This window comes from Capsicum annuum, chromosome 2 (genome assembly GCF_002878395.1).
Source record: "Capsicum annuum cultivar UCD-10X-F1 chromosome 2, UCD10Xv1.1, whole genome shotgun sequence".
NCBI lineage: Eukaryota > Viridiplantae > Streptophyta > Magnoliopsida > Solanales > Solanaceae > Capsicum > Capsicum annuum.
Window position 1 is genome coordinate 117,398,144 of NC_061112.1, and position 21,731 is coordinate 117,419,874.

The 21,731-nt window shown below is 35.0% G+C and overlaps 1 protein-coding gene across 2 annotated transcripts; it reads right to left on the reverse strand.

Moving 5' to 3' along the window:
- Positions 1-1,254: 1,254 nt before the first annotated feature.
- On the reverse strand, positions 1,255-18,872 carry LOC107859074 (cation-chloride cotransporter 1). Of its 2 annotated transcripts, XM_016703963.2 has the most exons (13): positions 18,480-18,872; positions 16,639-16,785; positions 13,614-13,692; positions 11,907-11,998; positions 11,232-11,346; positions 10,865-10,965; positions 8,152-8,213; positions 7,724-7,951; positions 5,963-6,077; positions 5,616-5,810; positions 4,537-4,937; positions 3,215-3,376; positions 1,255-2,523 (listed from the first exon to the last, which is right to left on the reverse strand). In XM_016703963.2, exons 1-13 carry the CDS (start codon positions 18,644-18,646, stop codon positions 1,445-1,447), a joined length of 2,943 nt encoding a protein of 980 aa, XP_016559449.1. In that variant the 5' UTR covers positions 18,647-18,872; the 3' UTR covers positions 1,255-1,444. The 2 variants fall into 2 exon arrangements, with proteins under 2 accessions (XP_016559449.1, XP_016559452.1); XM_016703966.2 differs by lacking the exon at positions 18,480-18,872 and having other exon boundaries at positions 16,632-16,771.
- Positions 18,873-21,731: the final 2,859 nt, after the last annotated feature.

Consider the following 21,731-nt stretch of genomic DNA (forward strand, 5'->3'; position numbering starts at 1 on the left):
AGATACTATTCATTGTCTAATGTATTTTCATATCATTTAATTTATTATATTCAAATGATCTAGTAAAATTATACATATTATTTATTATTATATTTCAATGTATGTGTCGAGAAATAGAAGATAAATAAAAATAAACCAAAAAAAAAAGTAATATTTAAAGGATATTTTTCTCCTCTTATTTTATGTAACATCAATTTTACCTTTAACATTTTCAATCCTCTATAAAATAAATACACACATAAATAACAATTGATACAAAAGAAGAAAGAGAAAACAAAGACCGTTATCCTACAATTGGCTCTAGCATCCCATGCAATAGAATATATTTCCTTATTTGCTTTTACTTATTCAATTTGAATGCTACATATTTGTTAAGAAATAATAATTTATATAGTCTTAGATCTTTAAAAATTGACTTAAAAATAAGTAATTAATATCAAAAATAATAAAATATTTTTAAAAAAAATCTCTTTATATGCCAAAAAAATGATAAATAAAAATAAAACATACTTTTACTATAATGAACAAGCAAAAATAATCAAAAGTCAGTATTAAAAATATCCAAGTGGCAGCTATAATTGACAAACATATGCTTCTCCATCAGTTGGACTTATAACACCATTGACTCATTAGTTGTTACATTCAAACGCACACTGCTTAGTCTTTCCTGTTATTATACTCTATTAATTTATTTTTATTTATGAGGTATTTCTTTTTGAGAATTAAATTTCATCAACTATAACTAACATTTTAAGATGCACTTTTTATCATTTACTATGAAAAAGACTGCAACTTATAACATTTCTCGTATAGTTTTTAAACGTTTCAAAGTATTAAATTAATCTACTTCAATTTAGCTTTAAAGTTTAATCAAATTAAATTTCTTAACGCGAACAAATAACCATTAATAAAGATATTACCTTATCAATTCAACTCTGTTGACCATTTTGTTTTTCTTTTCTTTTCAATGTTAGACTATAACTAATTATTACTCCATAAATATTTATTTTAATCCTACTTGCTCTGCAAATCTGGACTTTAGCTTCTTGATAAGATCATTGACGACAGAAGAGTGGCGCCGGCCAGTTTTATATCACCAAAAGATTGAAATTAAAGTATCCGTTAGATATAGGATGAAAATATTTTTTTTCTAAAAAAATCCACAAAAAAAAAAAAACAAATTTGAAACACACACACAAAAAAAAAAAAAAAAGAGCTCGATTTTTAAAAAAAATAATGAAAACTCCCGTTCTATAACAGTAGAGGGCTGCTAATCCACTTGGCATTTATCGATGACAAAATTTGGTCCACAATTCTACTTAATAGAAAGAATTATACATTGAACTATATTGTATACCCCCTTCTTTGTTGTTAAGGGGCAGTAAAAAAAGAAAATTGGGAGTTTTTAGCTAAAGCAACAAAAATATAAGTACATGAACAAGAACTACGTGAATAATGTGACAACATCTTTATGATATCCACGAACAATCAAGAGCCTTGGTATATTTTCAACCAGGAGGTCCATGTATTCCATGTAGAATGTTGCAGGATGATTGAGAGGTGGAGGAGGTAGGCTTACGAGAACGACAGCCGCCAATCTCGAGTATTTCTGTACCATTAAGTTCAGCTTTAGAGTGGTGTAAAGGAATTTATCTACTTGTTGTTCTTCAACGAACACAGGCTTTCCATCAGCCATCAAAGGAGTCCTGTTTCTCTGTGCTTGCTCTTTCATTTCTTCCAAGCAACTAACAACTCTTCGTTGTGCAGCAGTGAATGTTTCGACAGATTCTTGTTGTTCCCCTTCGGCTTCCCATGACCTCATTGAAATGACGATAACTTCAGCTTGCATACGGAGGTCATAAAGAAATTTCTTTACGTCAGCCTTCAATCCCTCTGCGTCAGAACCTTCCTCTGCAATGCAGAACAGCTGAATCTTACATCCCTCGAAGCTATCTTTTGTAAGAAGGAGCTGAGAGAGAAGAAGCATAAGACCGCCATCTCTCACTATCCAGTATAAATCGATGGTACCATACTGTCTTTGATACTCATTTGGCCATTCATCTAGACCCTTGACAATTACAACAGCCTTGTTTGCAACAATGCAGTCATTTATTATTCCTACAAAGGTAGCAGGAATATCGGTCAAATTTTCACTACGCCAAATCTCAGGGTACCGCATAACAACTATATTTGGCTTGAGATTTCCGAGACCCATAGTCTGAATAATGCCTCTAAAGCCTTCGGACATGTTGGGGGCAACAACAATCTCGGCTACACCTTCACATTTCTTGTAGTCGATATAGGTACTTAGTTCCCTGCAAGCATCCTTAGCATCCTCAGCACATTCATGGTAGTCTCCATCGATAATAGAGACAAAGATGGACATTCCCCTGCCTTTTTTCTTCATGAAGTTCGCAAAGTCGGCAAGCTTTGGATGGCACGGCACATTTTCTGGCAACTTGCCCCAAGGACGGCAAAAAACAAGCGGGATAGGATACCAGTTTTTCGGATGAACCTGGTTTGCTGCATATGCAATTGAATGTTCAAATAAGATCATTCAAATATAAAGGTTACATATTTAAACGTGTATAGGTGTAATTTCTTAAAGTTAGAGGGAGGTCTACGTCTATGGTTAAACCTAAACGGAGGTAACGATATCTTCTTTAAAAGGTTACTAACAAGGAAAGAGAGAACAGAACTGACCCTTCAAATAAATTATTCCCTCTATTCCATTTTTGTGCAGGGGTTTGACCAGTCACGAAGTTTAGAAAAGTAAAATAACAAAGATTTTTGACACATAAACCAAGTATAAGCAAAATACCATAATTGCCCTAACTTCACCAACAATTAAATGAGAGGTGGTGAGAGTTTCACATGTCCTTTCCTATTTCTTTTTTTGATAATGATGTCTTTTCATATTTCTCTCTTCGTAAATATAGAATTTTTATAATGGAACCAAAGTGCAACACAACGATCTGGAAACAAAACAACATGCAGTCCCTCATATACAATATATTAGAGAAACAACCTATCACAATGAGTACATTATGGCTCCTACAGTGAAAATCTAAACTATGGTATTTCCCTGACTCAATCTTACCCAAATATAAAGGACACAGCATAGGGGAGGAAACAGTGAGTTCTGAGAGAACAAGAAAAGAGCAGTACAAAAGAATCCAAACCGTGTAAATTATACAAAAATATTCATACATACCTCCCAAAGACCGCAAACTGCGAAGAGCAAGCTGAAAATACGCACTCTTAAAACCGTCACCCCAGTCTCCTGCTTTCCCCTTGATACTAACGTAATAATATATGAGGCTTGCTAGGGCTAGTGATACAATAGTGAATGTCCAGGAGATCAAAAACATGATCACTGCAAATCAACAGTAAAAAAGATAAACAAACCCTGAACTGGAGGAATAGATCAGATGAGTGAAAACATCAATTTCAAGGTAAGGTGACTATCTCTACAGTTTGTCCCATAGCCTGCTCTAGCAAACTACATAACAAAAAGTGCAAATATAGGGTAAATTATAGGAAAGCAAACTAGAGTGTCTTTACTATTTGAATCAATCTTTGGATTAAGTAGCAGAGGTGCAAAGTCAAGTTTAGAAAATCAAAAAAATGAATATCTCCTCCTGGCAAAGATGACCCAAGCAAGAATGACATATCAACACAATAAATTCTGTGTTGAAGCCAGCCCACATGCTACAGTATATGAGACAGAAAGGGAGAGCAACAAGGTCATTTCACAAGGTTCTCAAACAAAAAGGATGAGCAGGACTCTTGCAGTATCACACGCACGACAAATAGAAGAGAAGGATAGAATAAACAACACCAACAAAAGAAGAAGTAAAGGAAGAGCTACGAGGATATAATCATCAAAATGACCAACTTGTACACGAAAAGTATGGGAAGTGACAGCGACCATAGGGACATTTGATTTCGAACGAGTATCCCGGAAAAAAAAAAAAGGAAGAGGGGGGCGTTGAAAGAAACCCATGAACATTTCAAATCATCATGAAATGCTAATACTGAAAATATTGTTCAGAACTTATAAACTGAGAGAATCCGTGATTTTTGAACAGTAAAATAGCTTAGAATTAAACTTCTTCATAATATTTAAGCAGAAAAAATACAAAGACATGTATAACCCCTTCAGAAAATCTTGTGAATCCCTTAAACAACCTATGTAGGAGAAATAACACCCAACACCTTCCCACATGTATAACCTGATTTTGGGTTCACGTGGACTTCAACTCGGTTCTACGAGTGTTACAAAAGGATTTCAACTCTGATACAATGTCAAAGAATCTGAGCATCCAACCCAAAACCTAAAGCAAATGAGTACAGCAAGACAAGATCCTTACATAAACTCCTTTGGAGGTCCTTACACAGTTCATGTGGGATAGTTATATCACTCAACAAAAAAGGCAAAATCCCCATTAGGATTAGTAATTTAGTTGTTTCCATCTAATTATCCATAATTAGGAAAAAATAACTATTGTCCAAGAGTTGCAGCTAAGAAGATACCTATACAAAGTAATGCTCCAACAAGAGAGAGGCTCCAGTGGTGAAATTTCCACCTAGGTCGCCAGCTGGGAGCATCTAACAGATCCAGAAGGAAGCAGGATAAGTTCACGCCAGCATAGCAAACGAGGTAAAACATTGTTGAAGTAGGTGAGATGAGATCTAGATTCCCGATTACAACACAACCAATGCAGATGATGGCAGTGAACAGAGTAGCCACATGAGGCTCATGTCCATCTGCCACTTTAAAATAGTTAAGAACAGGTAAAATGTCATCATTTGCAATTGCTGCAAGGAGACGCGGAGCACCAGTCAGGCTTTGAAGGGCTGCCCCCAAGGTTGAGAGGATTATACCAACATAAACAATAGCCGGAAATGGCCAGGCAACTGTAGCAGAAAATAACCTGCACAAATACTTTTAGTAATGCAGTGAATACCAATTTAAGTTTTCTTGATCAGTTAACTAAATACCTTTAAGCATCCTGAAATAATCTCCTCCATACAAAAACCAATGAAAAGTCAGACGCAGTTTCAGGTAGAATGACATCATCTACAATTACTGTGTAATGGAAATAAACTTCTTTTTTTGAAACTGATAATGGAAATAAAACTTTACCTTTCTTTTTTTACTTCCTCACCTCATACCTTCCTCATTTTCCCTACCAACAAATATATATAGGGAGAGGCTATAGAGAGGGGTTCCTCTTAAAACATCTCATTCAAGCTCTAAACCGAGTTCTACAACTTTATAAGAATAAAGTGTACGTAATTTGATGATACCACTTTACAAGAAGAGATGGCTTAAGACTCTTTAACACATTCCCCACCACTAACTCAATTTAGAAAGGTAAAGTTAAAAATTGCACTACATGGAGTGGCATGGACAGAGAGGACCCAGGATCCATATGGCCGATCTCAACTTGCTTGGAATTGAGGTAGAGTTGTTGTCACTATATCTTTCTCCACCAAATATACTCAACACTCATTTTAAAAAAAGCAGACCACTCAAAACTACAATGTGCAGATAGGAACAAGGACAGCACCAGAAGTATGATAATGTATCATAAAGTACTTTATATTACCTGTCAGTCAAAAGCTTATCTCTAGTTGCAACAGCTCCGAATAGTAGCACAGAAACCAGATATAAACCGGTAGTAGTCAACGTTGCAGCTAAGGTCCCAACAGGAATTGCACGTTGAGTGTCCTTTAGATATGCCGAACGGTTTGAACCTGCCATGATCCCTGTCACAGCAGGGAAGAAGAGACCTACCAGTGCACTAACATGAATTAAAGAAACAAATGTTAGACCTAGTTCGAAATGCTTATAATGCTCATTGAAGTAAACGACAGAAAGAAGAACGAATAACTAATCCTAGCAAAAAGATAGTGTAAAATGAAGGAACCAATAAAAAATAATTGCATGCCTTACTTAAAATTCCAGTATATTTTGCCATTGGGATCTGGAATTCCAGCATTATTTGTCATCTGATAAGCAGATCCCCAGTTATTTTTGAAAGATTCCAAATTCAACCCCGTGACCCCGTCTGTACCATGCATAGCAACAGAGTAAAAGGTGGGTGACATATACATGTATAGCGAAATAAAAACGATGAGTATTAAAACTTCAGGGAGAACAGAGTTTATATCACTAATATGATAATAAATTCAATCAATTAAGCCTCAATCTCAAATTAATTGGAATTGACGATATGAATCTTCTATATCCATCAATAAAGGGATAATTCAGTAAACGTAAATCATCTTTACTTTACACCAGTTCTCAAAATCGTTGACACAGGAATCCATCCCACTAGAGAAAAGAAGAATAAGTGAATCAACATTCACGCTTCCATTTCAGAAAGCTCACTCCTCCCTTGCCGTTTCATGTTATAATTTAAAAAATGAATCATATGTAAAAGAGCACACAAACGCTTCCACAAAAGATGCAGATGATGCAGGAATAGAGGAAGCAAATAAAGTATTGTTCACAAATGCAACTGTCCAAAGTTTACAATTCACTTTAGTGTAGCAAAGCAGTTACTGTAGCCAAGGCATTTCAATGTCTTATTTTTTTTTATTTTTTTTTTGAAACTAGTAACATTGTATTCCTCAGCATTAAGGATATGCTGGCCACCTCCAGAAAGTATCAATTAAAAACTTCCTATCAAATACAAAATCCAATCTACATCTATTCAAAGTTGTTTACACCAAAAGAGTAAAGATACTATACAATTCTATTTAATTTTGTGTATGGAATTGGACCAATCTTCAAAACATCTACCAATTTCTCTGTCTGCAGTCGAGATTTCTTTTGGGTTACTTTCTCTAGTTTTTTCCTAGTAGTTTTACGATTTTGATGTTATTTGATTGCCTTTCGAAGTTGGCTTTATTTTGCTTGGATTATAGTTCTGAAGAGTCTTCATTCTTATTAGCAAGAACAGCAATTAATTGATATTCTACAGCCTTCTATTATCAATAATATGTAGCCCTTGACTTCCATATACGGCATCAAAGATGCAATTTATTCAATGAAAAGAAACACAATTTTCAACATTATTATGCTCCATGATGGCCTCAGACTAATAAATTTAACTAGATCGATGTACAAACCACTGAAGGGTCATCACTAAAGCAACATAAAATAGTGAAAATACCCGAGGTTGAGATATCAAATTGGGATCAAGTAAAGACGATTTCAATACTAACAGTAAACATCGACTCCACTAACAGAGCGAAAGCTAACGAATGTTGTCAAGACGGGTCTACTAAAACAAGAAGCAAAGAAGATCCTTTACCGTCATTGTCAATATAAAGCAATCGCTTAAATAAATTTTACTCCCTCAGTTTCATTTTACATAGTGGTGTTTGACTAGGCATGAAATTTAACAAGAAAGTCAAATTTTTGTCACATACCAAAAGTACTCGAGAACTCGTGGTCTTAAACATGCCATGACAACTCCGTGAGTTTTAATTATACTTTATGCAGATTAAAAGGATAGATTTTCGATGTCGGTTTAACAATCTCCTTGTAGCGTATTTTAGAACTCGTGGTCATAAACCTGTTAGAGAGAGCATACTATTAATTACTTAACTATGTGGTTCAATAGACGAAGCTTTCAAGAACCTTTCAAGGAAGACGGGAAAAGAGTAAGACAGGAAAGAATAAGAATAAGGCATAGGCAACTTAAACCTGCTGGACGATCATGCCTTGCAGAAAACACACCGATAAATATGCAAAGCAGTGAGAATAAAACGGGGACAAGAAATGCAGGTGCAACGCGATTGATCATTTTTACTCCACCAAAAACGACAAAGCAGAGAAGAATAGACACAACAATCCCGTAAATCTGCAGGTCATGCAAACTTGGACTTGTAATGGGCTCTGCAATATCTGTGCCATTAACTCGTGTGATAGTTTCTGCATCGATGAGAAATGAAGTTCAAATATACAAATGAATTTGAAAACAATAGTTTTATCGATCAAAAATCAACAATAAGTTACTTATGTAAATGCTATGATAAAGCCAGGGAGGATATCAGGTGCTTTTAAGTAAAAGTACAGACAACAGCCAAGACAATTTTCTATATCATAAAAGTTCAATCACATTTAAGGAATACCTCTAAAGATGCCAGCAATTGGTACAGCATTTAGAAAAGTCTCCACAGCTCCCAGAACATACCTAACCGGTAGGCACATAGAACAGCAGACATCAACACAAATTCTTTTTGTAGATAGTTTGAAATGATGAGAGCAACTTAACAGTAACAACCCACATTTTCGGGCAATAGTTTGAACCGTCGTTCCTACGTATATAGACCCGAACCCAATGGTTTCTACTTAGAAATAAGTATGAATAATGATTCTTTAGGGTGGGAACATCTTCGGAGAGGGATTAAAGTCTTAAATATCACCTAGCTCAAAGTTAAGTTGAGCACTTTCCTATCCTTTGAATTTTTGTATACGATTTTTCTTTTGACCATTACTCCTAGAATATGAAGAGTTATGTGGCCTCCTATATATCAAATTAAAGCCCTTTGAGTCTCCTTTCCAACGCCACCAATTGTTCGTCAATCCGAATTCGGAGTCAAAAGTTATGAGTGTTTTAGTAAGACACTGTCCAGGGTCCGCGTTGGGGTTGCGAGGCAAAGCTTCTGCTCTGCTTTGGGTCCGCGCCGCAGACCATGAGGTACGCGTTGGGTCCGCGCCGCAAACCCCCTCCCGTGCATCAAAAATTGCTCTGTTTTGTGATATTTTAAGGGCGTTGAGGTCTTTCACATCTCTAAACCGTTCCTAACCCTTTATGGTCGAATATAGGGTTTTAAACATGTTATTTTCGCCTCCGTAAATCCCTAAACATCATCCCATAAGAAAGAAGGGAGAAACTACCTAGGGTTTGAGGATTTTAATCTCCAAGGGTCAATTTCTCTATGTTCTCTTTGATTTTTCTCCGTCAAAAGGTATGTGGAACTATCCTAACTTTCATGGGCATGAGGATGATGTTTTAATAAGCTTCAAATTGTATATGTATGTATATATTATGGGTTTTAAAGTTGTTTGAGAAGCATGCATTGTGAACCCCGTTTTATGATGAATTTATGGATTTACTATGGGTTTCCTATAAACATGAGATTTTATTTATATATGTGGATACGTTATGGGTTTTGAAGTGTTTGAAGTATGAACCCCCATTTTATGATAAGAATCTTGTACTTAACAATTGTTGTGGGTTCTTAAATAAATAAATATGGAATATGTGCATGTGTTATGGATTTTGAAGTGGATTTGAGAGCATGAAATATAAATCCCCTTTTTCGATCATGAGATTGTTATTGACTATTGTTGGGGGTTGTTTTATGAATAATGATAATTCTTGAGTTTTAAATGCCTCTTTATTTACTATGCATTGTTATTTTACATGTTTTGCAATGGGTAATTCTTATTCTAAATGCTCTTGTTTCTTAATGAAAATTGCATGTGATTTATGATAAAATTGACCGCCAAGTGTTAAAGTCTTGAAAAGAAAGTGTTTTGCATAAGCTTTCATGTGTTTTTAAAATAAGTGCTCTCATGTGATGTTTAAATCTTTTGGTGGTCATTAACATGATTTTTGAATGAAAGGGTTATGGACATGATTTGATATATTATGGCTTGCAAGTCTAGGTATGACGGTACCTAATATTGAATGCCCTTAAAAAAAAGATTGGAAGAGGTAAAGGTTTTTGGATCATGAAGCATGATTTTAAAGGACTAAAATGGGCGTAAAGAGAGTTAAATGGTTATCCGAAGATGGCATTGATGTGAAAGGGCTCAGTGCTGGAAACCGTATTTTACCGACGCGGGATTTATGATATGTTATCCTAAACGGGGGATAATTAGGACATCATGAACCGGTGATGCCTACAGTATTGCCTGAAAGGGGGTATTACCAATTTATGAAAACTCCAATCCTTGCAGCAAACTTAGATTGGAAGCTTGGCCGACAAGTTAATGGCGAACCCTTATAGCCCATGGGTAAATCAGAGTCGTAGGATGTACCATCTAGCTCAGAATTAAAGCAAAGAGTTGAGTCCATGTGTTACAAGATTGATCGCAGCTTTTCAAGTATGCCCATGTGTTTTGATATCTATTAGTCTAAAAAGTTTGCTAAATGCTCTCAATTATTTTATACGAAATATATGTTGTTTTCGGTTAGTTTTGCATACCAATACATCCCAGGTATTGACCGTCCCCTTCATGGCGGCTACATTGTCTCATAATGTAGAATCTGAGGCAGAGTCTCGTGGTCCATCACATCAGTAGAGCATTGGGATATGATAGTTGGTGAGTCATCCATCTTTCGGAAGGCATTCATTCATATGTTGATTTTTTTTCAGTTTATGGTCCAACTGGGGACCTTGTCCCGGCCTAGACAGTTAGTATTCAATAGAGGCTTCGTAGACGAGATTTGAGTATAGTATTGTCATCACTTTATTGACACATTTTGGATTATAATTTTCCATTGAATTTCATTATATCTTCCGCACTTTGATTTATGTATGGATTATGATTATGATAGAATGCTAAGGGGTCTCTCGAGCCTTCGTGGTTCGGGATGCCCGTCGCCTAAGTTGCTCGGACTCTTCAAAAATGTCTACGGGTGCGTGTTGGATCCTCCAAAAATAGTGTATTTCTAAAGGATCCAACACGGGTGCGGCAGCATTTTTGGAGAGTCCGAGCAACTTAGCCCGTCGCGGCCAGGGCCTTGGTTCGGGTCGTGACATTAACCTACTTTGACACCTCTCTTAAGTTAGCAGTTCTTTCATATAAATATAACGTAAGATGCATACTCACATTGCTCCAGCAATTGTAGTCCCAAGGAAAAAACAGAGCCCAATGCTGACACCAACTTCTGGACCCAATGCACGACCAATGAGATAGTAAGGGCCACCACCCTAGATTTGAGAAACAAATCTAGGATATCATTAAACAATAAGGAGATGTTACACATTGTTAAGTTATTAAAAGTATGCCCTCTCTAACAGATCAAGCATTTTAGATCAGATGGAATACAGAGTCAAAACTCATCCATATTCTTGTCTAGTTAATGTTGGGCAACAAAGATACACGTATCAATGCAAGTTTGTTAAACTACAAAAAGACATTGAAAATCTATCCTTTCAATCTGCATAGAAGTTGTATCTGATGAATTTTATCTTACCTTCATGGCACCATTGCTTGCAATAGCACTTAATGATACTGTGGTCAGGAATGTACATGATCCACAGAACACAACCAGCAACAATGACTCTGCAATGCCAGCCATACCAACAATCCTGCAGTATCCACAAAACAAACCAGCGCAAATAGAGTGGTTATTTTGAGTTAGAGCGCGAAAGAATATCATTAAACTAACACAAGTGGATCAAAGGTAGTGGGAGCATTTGCTCTTCGTTCCCGTTTCCTATTCCTATTCACTTCCTCATCTTACCCGAAGATAACTTTTCTCCCCTTCTGTCTCTACTCACAATAATTAACTTCTATATGAGGAGATTGTTGAAGGTGGAGGCAGGAGCAGATCAGTTTGAGTATATCATGAAATCAATATAACCACACATTTCTGGAGTAAGGAGGAGAGCTGATTGGTACTATAGTAATGTAGACTAAAATGCTTTGAACATCACCCCACCAAACTTCCATATAGTGAGAGAAACCAGCAAGACACGGGTATTACATGCAAAATGTGAACTGAAACTGAAAAGCAGGTTCACCACAGTCCATGAGGTGCCGGTTTTAGGAACACAGAACTGGTCTACTTTTATTAAGGCATGATAAAATTAACCAAAAAAGTTTTTGACAGAAATCACATGATACACTAGATAGTATGCAAACTTACCACGAAAATCTAATGTAGTAGATGATCCCCAAAATATTTTGCAAGCATGGCACGAACACTCCCATCAGCGTGCCAGATTTATCAGCAGATGGCTTCAAAAATATTTCACATATGAGATGCTTAAAATGCACTCAAGAGCTTCATTAAGCAACCCATCATTACAGAACTAACTGGCCAGGTACGTCTCTTACTTTTAGATGTTGAAGCACAAGATAAAAATAACATCTGAAGGTTTATGTAACACAATTGACAGCACAGGAGATAACACGGTGAAAATTATTTGAAGATTGAAAAGTAAACTGCAAGAGAATGAAAAGTGCAACTAAACAATTAGCTGCATATCTAAGCTCATCAACAAGTCCCACGTCTATGCTTTCTTATTGGAAACAAACATGTGAATCACACTTCCTCTTCTTTACAAAATAAAGAATAATGCAACAACATAGTTAGCTACATATCTAAAGTTGGAATAGTCGTTAGGAAGTTAGTGTGAGACAAAAATGGCTGAGTGACAGGTAGAGGAGAAGATGGATGATAAAAAGAACCAAACAGTAGTTACATATTTAATCTAGAATGGTTTTTAGGAGGTTTAGATTGAGCCAACAGCAGCTGATGGAGGAGAAGAGGGGAATCACCAAGCATCAGCAATAAAGCACCAATGCAACAATGCAGTAAACCAAAGATGCTAGAATTACCTAGGAATAACCTCCTCTGTTAAGGTCGCATAAAGCACCAAAGAAGCAATAAAAGGTTCTGCGAAAATCATTGGGAGTCAAAAAAAAAGTTCTCCATACAGAACTAAACACTAGATGCATATTTTTCATGAACTGGCTAAAAGGTTTTTCCAACAAGGATAAATTGAATTACAATTTACAACTTAACTCCTAAGACAAATAGGACTACAGATAACCCAGAACAAAATATAACTTAACTTGGATAAATTCTCCACAGAATTATAGCAAAAACGAACAATTAGCAAACTACCACTCAGCTGTGCCATTCAAACAATTAATCTAAACATAGGAACAGCTAAACTAAAAATTAAACACATAGGTTTATACTTCAAAGTTGCACCAATATAGAACAAAAGATACCCTGTTTCTTTACTCCACTTGTTTCCCACACACTGGAAAAGATCCTTGCTATCATAATGAACCAGTTTTTTAAGTTAAACCAGCTTTTTAAGTTTAAGGTACCTCCAATGTGCTCTTTTTTTTATGATGAAGTTCAAATTACCTCCAATATAATTCTTTCTTACAAAAATAAGAAAGTTTAAATTACCTCTAAAATGTTCATAAATCAACCAGAAGGAAATTCTCACATCAAAAGATTGGGAATAATTGTGTATTTAACACTTATTCTTTATAAAAGAATGAATATGGAATGGTGTGATTTAAAGCTGACAATTCTATAGTGACACTCTTAAGTAGAACACTCAAGTACCAGCATACTCTTGTCTTCTTATAACCTCCTTTTTACAGCCATATTATAGCCTACTGTCCATTACTATTCATTCAGAAAAGGAAAGTCCCCACTTTTTACCCCTAGATATAGGCATAGGAGATGAAAATGAAGGCCACGGGAATCAAAACTGAAAGTGAATTCCACATCAGGACTTTTATGAACATGATATAATCTTAATTGTGCATGAAAAAAATAAAAGCTTCAGGAAAATTAAAATAATGCTCAACAAATCAGTTCAAGTACCTTAGGTTGCTCAAGCGTGAGAGTTACATCCTCACCATCTCTTGGACTAGACGGTGCCTGAATTTGATCCCCTGTCATACTGGCACAACAAGATTGATAAGAACTCCTCCATTATTTAACCAACATGATTGAGAGAAAACTGAAAATAGAAAGTAGTTGTTAAGGACATTTTTGTTTTTCAGTAAGTAATTTTATTACATTAAACAGCAAACAAGAAGTGAAGGATATTGTAGTACAAAATCCAATCTCCCATAAAACAAACCTGAGCTTAGGAAACCAAAATAAAAAATGTCTAAATCATATACATCCAGAATGTTAAACCAGAACGACCAGAAAAAGAACATCTGTATCAAACTATATTAATTGATTCCACTTTTTCGTTAAAACTTCTTTAATTCCTTTCAGTCCTAATTACCTAAAGCAAGCAAGTTCCTGTAGTAAAATCATAGTCTACTGTAATTTTTGTTCATTTTCCACATAGTAGGCTCCGTGGCATTTTCTTAACTAGGGTGCGATCAGACACCATTTTGGCTGGTATAACTATCTCATATAGTTGATCTCATCATCCTAATCAACAGAAAATAAAAGCCTGCTAATTCTTGAAACCACCCCTGTTTTCCCTTTGAAAGATCTGCCATTCATTCCCTTCCATAATATCCAACAAACACAACCGTGCACTGTGTTCCAGACCTTCTTAGATGATATTCTAATTCCCCCAACACACAGCTTGTCAATAGCTCCCTTACTGTGTAAGCCATGAAAAAAGCCAAAAGGTATCCTGAATATATTAAGAAATAGTAATGATGCTATCTGATTTGCCACTAGCCATAGAAGAAGGGGAGGTACAGTTTTCTTACTCACTGTTGCACAGGAAAGACCTACTATAACAACAACAACAATGACAGTATCCAGGGTAATCCCACAGTGAGGTCTAGGGATGATGGTGTGTATGCAGCCTTACCCTATCAATAATCCTCTTTTCTAAAGGTTGTGTTGGGTGATGCCTGAACCGTTTGTAACCAGCCACATAAAACATACCAGCCGAGTTTGAGTGTATTTGACACCGTGCACTATTATTTGCGTAGATTAGCAAATGTTGGCTGAATCATGACACTTGTTGATCATAAACCTCGTTTGCCAGTACAATGAGAAACCTATTGAGCTCCATTAGTTTTATACACTGCATATGCTTTGATAAATTGTTGTATTGCATGTTATAACTTCAGATGCATTTAAATACATGTGTTTTGATTGAATTCTTTGAGCATGAACATGAAAGTTGTTCAGATATGCTGCATAGTATATGATGCATTATGGAAGTTGTAGGAGTGGACATCGAGTGGATGTTTACTTTGACTAGTAAGGACTATCATCCCAAAGCCACATATAAAGATGTGGATTGTATGCCCCTTATTGTGGGTCAGTTTTCATGTCTCTGAATGATCATTTATGCCTTTGAGCAGGGGCCAGTTTCTCTATCCTCCCTTAAGTGAGCCAGAAATCCAAACAGGGGCCAACCCTATGCTCCTAAATGTGAGCCAGTTATGCCCCCGAGTGTTGGCCAAATCAGTATTAGCTAGTACTATGGGACTATCTCGTGGTTTAAGCTCAACGCGCACTGGTCGCAAAAATGAAGCCTCAGTATCAAGATCATGATTGCATTAGACGGGCGCCAAAAGTGCATAGTTTCAGCCTCAGTATTAGTTCTAGGGAACAGAATTAGCCCAATTTGATACAGGTCAGTCCATATACAGTTGCACACTGTTCATGCATGCATTGTTTTCTGTAAAGAAAAAGTCCAAGCTTCCAAAGACAAATCGAGGATGCCTATTCGATGTAGATGACTCGCTCCCTTACTTTGGGTATAGATATTGAGGCAGATACTGCAACTGATATTTGAGTCTGCGCATATTCTATCCAGCAGTGGTAAGCTGTTCACCTTCTTTCCGTGGAGACTCAGTCTGAGTTCTTTTTACATTATACTCCATTCACTATTGGGTTATGTACCATCTCAGTTAATTATCTCGTTCAGATATCCATGTGGCCTACTAGTATATTTTGATTGTTATAGTCCTGTTATGATATGATTATCATGTTATGGATATACATTCTTTCTATCATATGAGATGCATACAATTTTGCTTAACTTGTCCAGAGTGATTCAAGATTCACTTAGTGGTAGTTGCTCACTAAGTATCAGTCATGGGTCCATCTGATTTTGTGTCGTGAAATTTATACTCTTTCTCCAACGTAGTTCTGAATGACATGGTGATCAAAAAGATGTCCGTTCTACTCTATCTTCCACAATCAAACCCTTGATTTCTGAGGCTGATCTAGTGAGTAGTGAAACCCACACAATTTCTGAATTCTAAATTGCTTTTACTAATAAAATTTCTTCTGCTTTCAGATCAATTGAATCTACACGCATTAACTTCTAAAACCTCGCGTGATTTCACCTGGGAAAAGAACATTCTCCTCTCCAACTTGACAATACAATGAATAAAAGGAATATGAGTAAGAACACAAAATATTAACCCTATCAAAATATGTATAAGAACGTGATATAAAACTAATAATGTACATCTCTAGTTGCTTTGTAGCTAGACAAGTTACTCTGTATATCAAAAATTTATCCCTCATATGAGGAGGCTCAAAATATCACTTCAAAAGAAATGTCAGCAGATAAAATTTTTGAGAGCCGATATGACTGAGAAAGTAAAAGATAGACGAACTTTGGAGGAAACATTCTGAGAAGGAAGCATGCTGAAGCTGAACTAAGGTAGTTAGTAGCTGAAAACACTAATTGGTAGATTCTACATAGATGCAAGAGCTTCTCTGCCTTGACCTCGATTTGAATCACCCACCAGAAAACTTAGAATATACTCCAATGACGTCAAAATGCAACTATCTCAAGAAAGGTATTAAGCAAAAAGAGAATGATAAAAGCAAAAGAGAGACTTATTTTACCAGCAAATAGAAGTTTGTGGAAATAAAACAAAAGAGACATAGAATTTGTACCTCTTACCTCTTGAGACCTAGAATATTTACTAGAGAATCAAAGCCAAACAATTCCAGTTTGGATTCTCTTTGAGGACCATTGATGCTATGATTGGCTAATGAATCTTCTCTTTCTTCAGAGGTCATATTTGGATCGACATCCACTTTAGCTTTACTGAAAAAATGGTGTAATCAGAATAATGCTTGAAACGGTTTTCAAGAGAAAAGAAAGGGACAAAACAAAATTCTTGTCTAGATATCTGCAAACCCTTTAGACTCACAGCAGATGTACCCAATTTTAGCATAATAACTATCCAGAGTATTGAAGCATGTGAGATGGCGTATGTATAGTATTAGTTATTAGTTCAGCCGAACCTTGTAGCTTTTGGCTCAAACCTTGTACATGCATTAAGAAATTTACTAAATGTATACAAATATTAATTTCTGAACCCAGTAACTCAAACTGTCAGTGGGTTCAGTGGCTTTCAAACCCATAAAATAAAATTGTTGGTTCGCTCCTGTTGAGCACATAACTTTTTGTTTCTTTCTTTTCTTTTTTTTTTGTGGGGGGGGTGGAGGGGGTTGGGGTTAGGTGGTAAAAGACTCATATCCATATACAAGCTTTGAGATATTCTTAACTCTAAGTGGTAATGTCCAAGTGATCAAAGAAAGTAAGCATTTCCATTAAGAGAGTATCAAAGAATTAAAATGTGATCTATCAAATGGAAGCTAACGGGTCTAGTTTACGATGAAGCTTTTTGTTTTACATTCCAAGAGAGCACCAGCATCTGCTGTAAAATGCACAAATGGAGCAAATCGAAACTGGTATAGATGGTTGATAAGAACTTGCCAGATGAATGTCACTGTCCACTGACTTCAATTGAGCCAATACTCTATGTACATACTTGAGTGTTGACATCGACTTGGTATATATTAATGCAATTTTTTTAATTAAGTAATACTAATGAAATCTTTAACATACCCAACATTTAAAACAAGATAGGAGAGAGACTTAATATTATTCAAAACAAGTGAGAGGATGGATGAGAAAATAGTTCGACAACATCTGAAGTAATTGGAGTATATGAAAGAACAATTGTAGAATTCAGTATTTCCACTGACCCATTTACCTACATTACTATGTTCAAACTACGGCAAAAAAAAAATATGTACATTGAGACTCAAATTTTGCAACCAAAAGAAAAATCATCATACTTGATACAAATGTAAGAAATGTTGACCCAAATCCACATGTAAAGTAACCCATACCGAAACTTAACAGTTCTTCCTAAGCTTGTGTTTATTTTTATCTTTTTGATGAAGTAAGAAGACTAGTTAAAGGGTTCAGGAAGATGCAGCAAAATTACAAAAGGGAACGACAAGGAGTTTGCTCAATTACAAAAGTTAGCTTAATCTACATCTACAGCAAAGAACCTGTTTGCAACTAAGCTTAGTGTTTTAGCAATCCTTATGGTCCCTATAATTGCTCTTAAGTTCTTTTTAAAGCGAAGTGAAGATTCATAATTCGGTGGCAACTGAGACCAAGAGATTCTCATCAAATACCACAAAAGAGTTATTGTTATCCTCCCTCTTTTCCAATTTGTTTGTTTATTTTCCTAGATACTCTATTTCAAAAGAATAACTCTTTCTTTTCTTTTGGCAACTCGACATGTTGTACAACACAAGATTAAACGATATTTTGATGCATTACACATCTTTAATTTAATAAGATTCGAAAAGTCTTTTTAACTTCATTAAACTTGGTATCAAGTCAAAATCATACAAACATACAAACAAAATTGAAATGGAGGGACTACTATTAGTCAATACTAGTCAAAACGAGAAGACGGAGAGAGAAAAGGAGAGTACTTGAGATGGTGATTGCGGAGTGAAGAGGAAGATCCAGGACGAATAGAAGTCATCTCAACAACAGCACTATCATTGTCATGAGCCACAACTGGACTGTACTTTCTTCCCATAACTGAAGGGAACTCATTTTCATCCCCAATCTCAATCTCCTCTCCACCACCTTCCATTGACTCTACCAAAAAGGCTGCGATTGAGTGCAGAAATTGAAAATGGGAAGAAAGAGATCTGACAATTCATATAGTATATGTAGAGAGAGAGAAATGGAAACGGAGGGAAAATGTGAGGGGTTTTTCTTAACGGAATGGTAACTGTTTGGACCAAAATGGAAGGTACGAGGATTTAGCGGGGGAGGAAAATAAATTGACACTTGTTGACAATTTATTTTGACCATGGTTTTTATTGAAGTGACATCTAAAATTGTTTGGCAAAATGGATTAACATAATCCTGTGAATTTAATTTAAGGGTAATCCACCTACATTTGATTTGCTATATGTGCATACTTCAGGAGCAACAAACTTATCATTACCTTCTTACCCCCTAAAAATAAGAGCCAATATCTAAATTATTAAACAAAATAAATAGTTTAGTGAGTTAATTATTTAAATTTTTACCTTATTATTAGTAGAAGTTCGATTGTTCATAGTGGAATCCCCTATCCCATTCCCACTTCCTACCCCAAACTTTTTCTAAAAAAAAAAGTCTAAATAAATTATTTATTGAAGTAACATCTAACATACTCATATGAATTTAATCTACATTTTGATTTGATTGCTATATTTGTATACTTTTGGAGTACCAAACTTTTTAGGATTACCTTACTACCCCTTTCTTAGCTTCTTTTTTTGTACTAAAATTTTAGTAATTAAAAATATATAAGATCGAAATCAAGTAAAATTGTGAATTACTTTAAAATTTTATTAAACATTAATAAAATTGTAAAGAAAAATTCATTTATTTTCTTAAAAATAAATAAAATACTCCTTTGGGTTTTTATTTATTTGTCTTGTTTTGTAAGTTTAAAAATGTAAAGAATTTTTTGAGCATAAATTTTTAAACTAAAAAATATGTGAAATATATCAAAATACCCTTTAACCCTTTAATTTGATGATTTTAAATATGTCAGATGAAAAAATAAAATCAAAAAATCATAAAAGCGTTGGAGATGAGGGTGAGAAGGGACGTGGATATTTCTGTGAATCTAATTGCATTCATATCGGGACTCTCTATTACAAGTCACTCATCTTAAAAGAACACTGGTAGATTAGTATAAAGAAATGAATAAGGGCTCACACAGGGTGTTCATCGAACATAAAAAAGGCTCATGACAAAGTTTCAACAGAAGTCTATGGAGATGCTTCGAGGTTAGAAGTGTACGACAATTATGTACAATTGAGCCAGGATCAGGGCAAAGACCATGGAGGGAACTCGAAGCACCTCCCAATTGTAATGAGGTTGCGACGAGAATCAACCTTATACCTATTTTTATATGTTTTAGTGATGAATGCGTTGACGCGACAAATTCAAGGTGGCGTGTCATGGTATGTGTTATTTACAGATGACATAATCCTGATTGGCGAAATTTACGACGGATTTAATGCTAAGTTAAAAGTTCCAAGATAGGCCTCGAAGTCTAAAAGTTTGCGTTGAACGAGGTCAAGACAGAATATTTAAAATGTAGGTTTAGTGATGTAATGACGCGGATGTAGAAGTGATGTTTGATACACAAGTCATCCATGAGTGGCTATTAACCGATGAAATTGACAGACTGGCGATGATGTTACTTATCATATTGGTGCATGATAGATGAAACGGAGACTAGTTTGCTAAGCCTTATGCGATAAGAAGGTGTCACCGAAACTTAAAGGTAATTTTTACAAAGTGTTCATTAGATCAACTATATTGTATAAAACGAAGTGCTGGCCAATCAAGAACTCTCATTTCAAAAGTTAAAAGTTGCATAAATAAGGATGATGTGGTGGATGCGTTAGCATAATCAGAGAGATAAGATTAAAAATTAGGATACTGTGACAAGGTGTGAGTGACTTCATCGGAGGACAAGATGCGGGAAGCGAGGGTGAGATTATTCGGGCATGTAAAGAAGAGTTGTGCACATACCAAATTCGGAGATGTGAGAAGTTGACTATGGACGATTTCAATAGAGGTAGAGATAGACCAGAGAAGCACTAAAGAAAGTTAAATGTAAACCCCAGATGTTAATTTTGATTGCTATTATTTCAAAAATACTTTTGTTATAAATCATATTTTTTTATATTATTAGTGTAATTATATTTATAGTTTATCCTATAATGTTTTTATCTCACAGTAATTTTTTAAAATATATAAATATGGAAAGCAACCTTCATATAAAGTAACTATAATATTTTTTTTTCATATTATTGGTGATATTTTTTTATTATTTTATTCTATAAAGTTATCGGAAATCTGTTTTTTGCTTATTTTCTTAGTAATAACGTTATTTTTTAGATTACTTTTCTTGAACGGAATATCTATTGAAAATAGAGTTTGGGCTCATTTGTTTGCACTCAATGGAGGTCTAAATACAAATGGTTCAGACTTCAGACCATTAAGTGCATTTATTTTTTATTAAGATTTTACCACTTAATAGGTCTTAATCATTCAGATCTGGAATCAAATCTTAGGGTGCATTTGTTTTTTTTTTTAGATTTTAAGACATCTGAATCTGAATGAATATCTGAACGATTAAAATGTTGTTTCTAGATCTGAATACTGAATGATTAAGACTGTTTATTTTTTAACATCCGAATGTATATAATATATTTATTCGTAATAAATATTAATTCAAATTTTAAAAGTAATAAAATATTATACTATATGAAAAAAGTATTAGATAAAACTTAAACATCAAAATTATTATTTGGGTGATAATTAAAGTATTTAAAGATAATTAAAATATTTAAAGAGGGTTTTGAGTGAATAAATTACGTTTTAAAAAAAGTCTGAATATTATTTGAGCGATAATTAGAATATTTAAAGATAATTAAAATATTTAAAGAGAGTTTTGAGGGAATAAATTATGTTTTAAAAAGTGTTTGAACATCATTCAGACTCTTTTTTCATATCTGACTGATTCAAAGGCTTTCAAATACATTAAGAGGCAGTTTATAAAAAAAATAAATGCACTTAATGGACTGAAGTCTGAACCATTCAGATTCAGATCTCCAATGCAAAGAAATGAGGCCTTAATAGGTCTGAAAAGGTATTCTGGTATT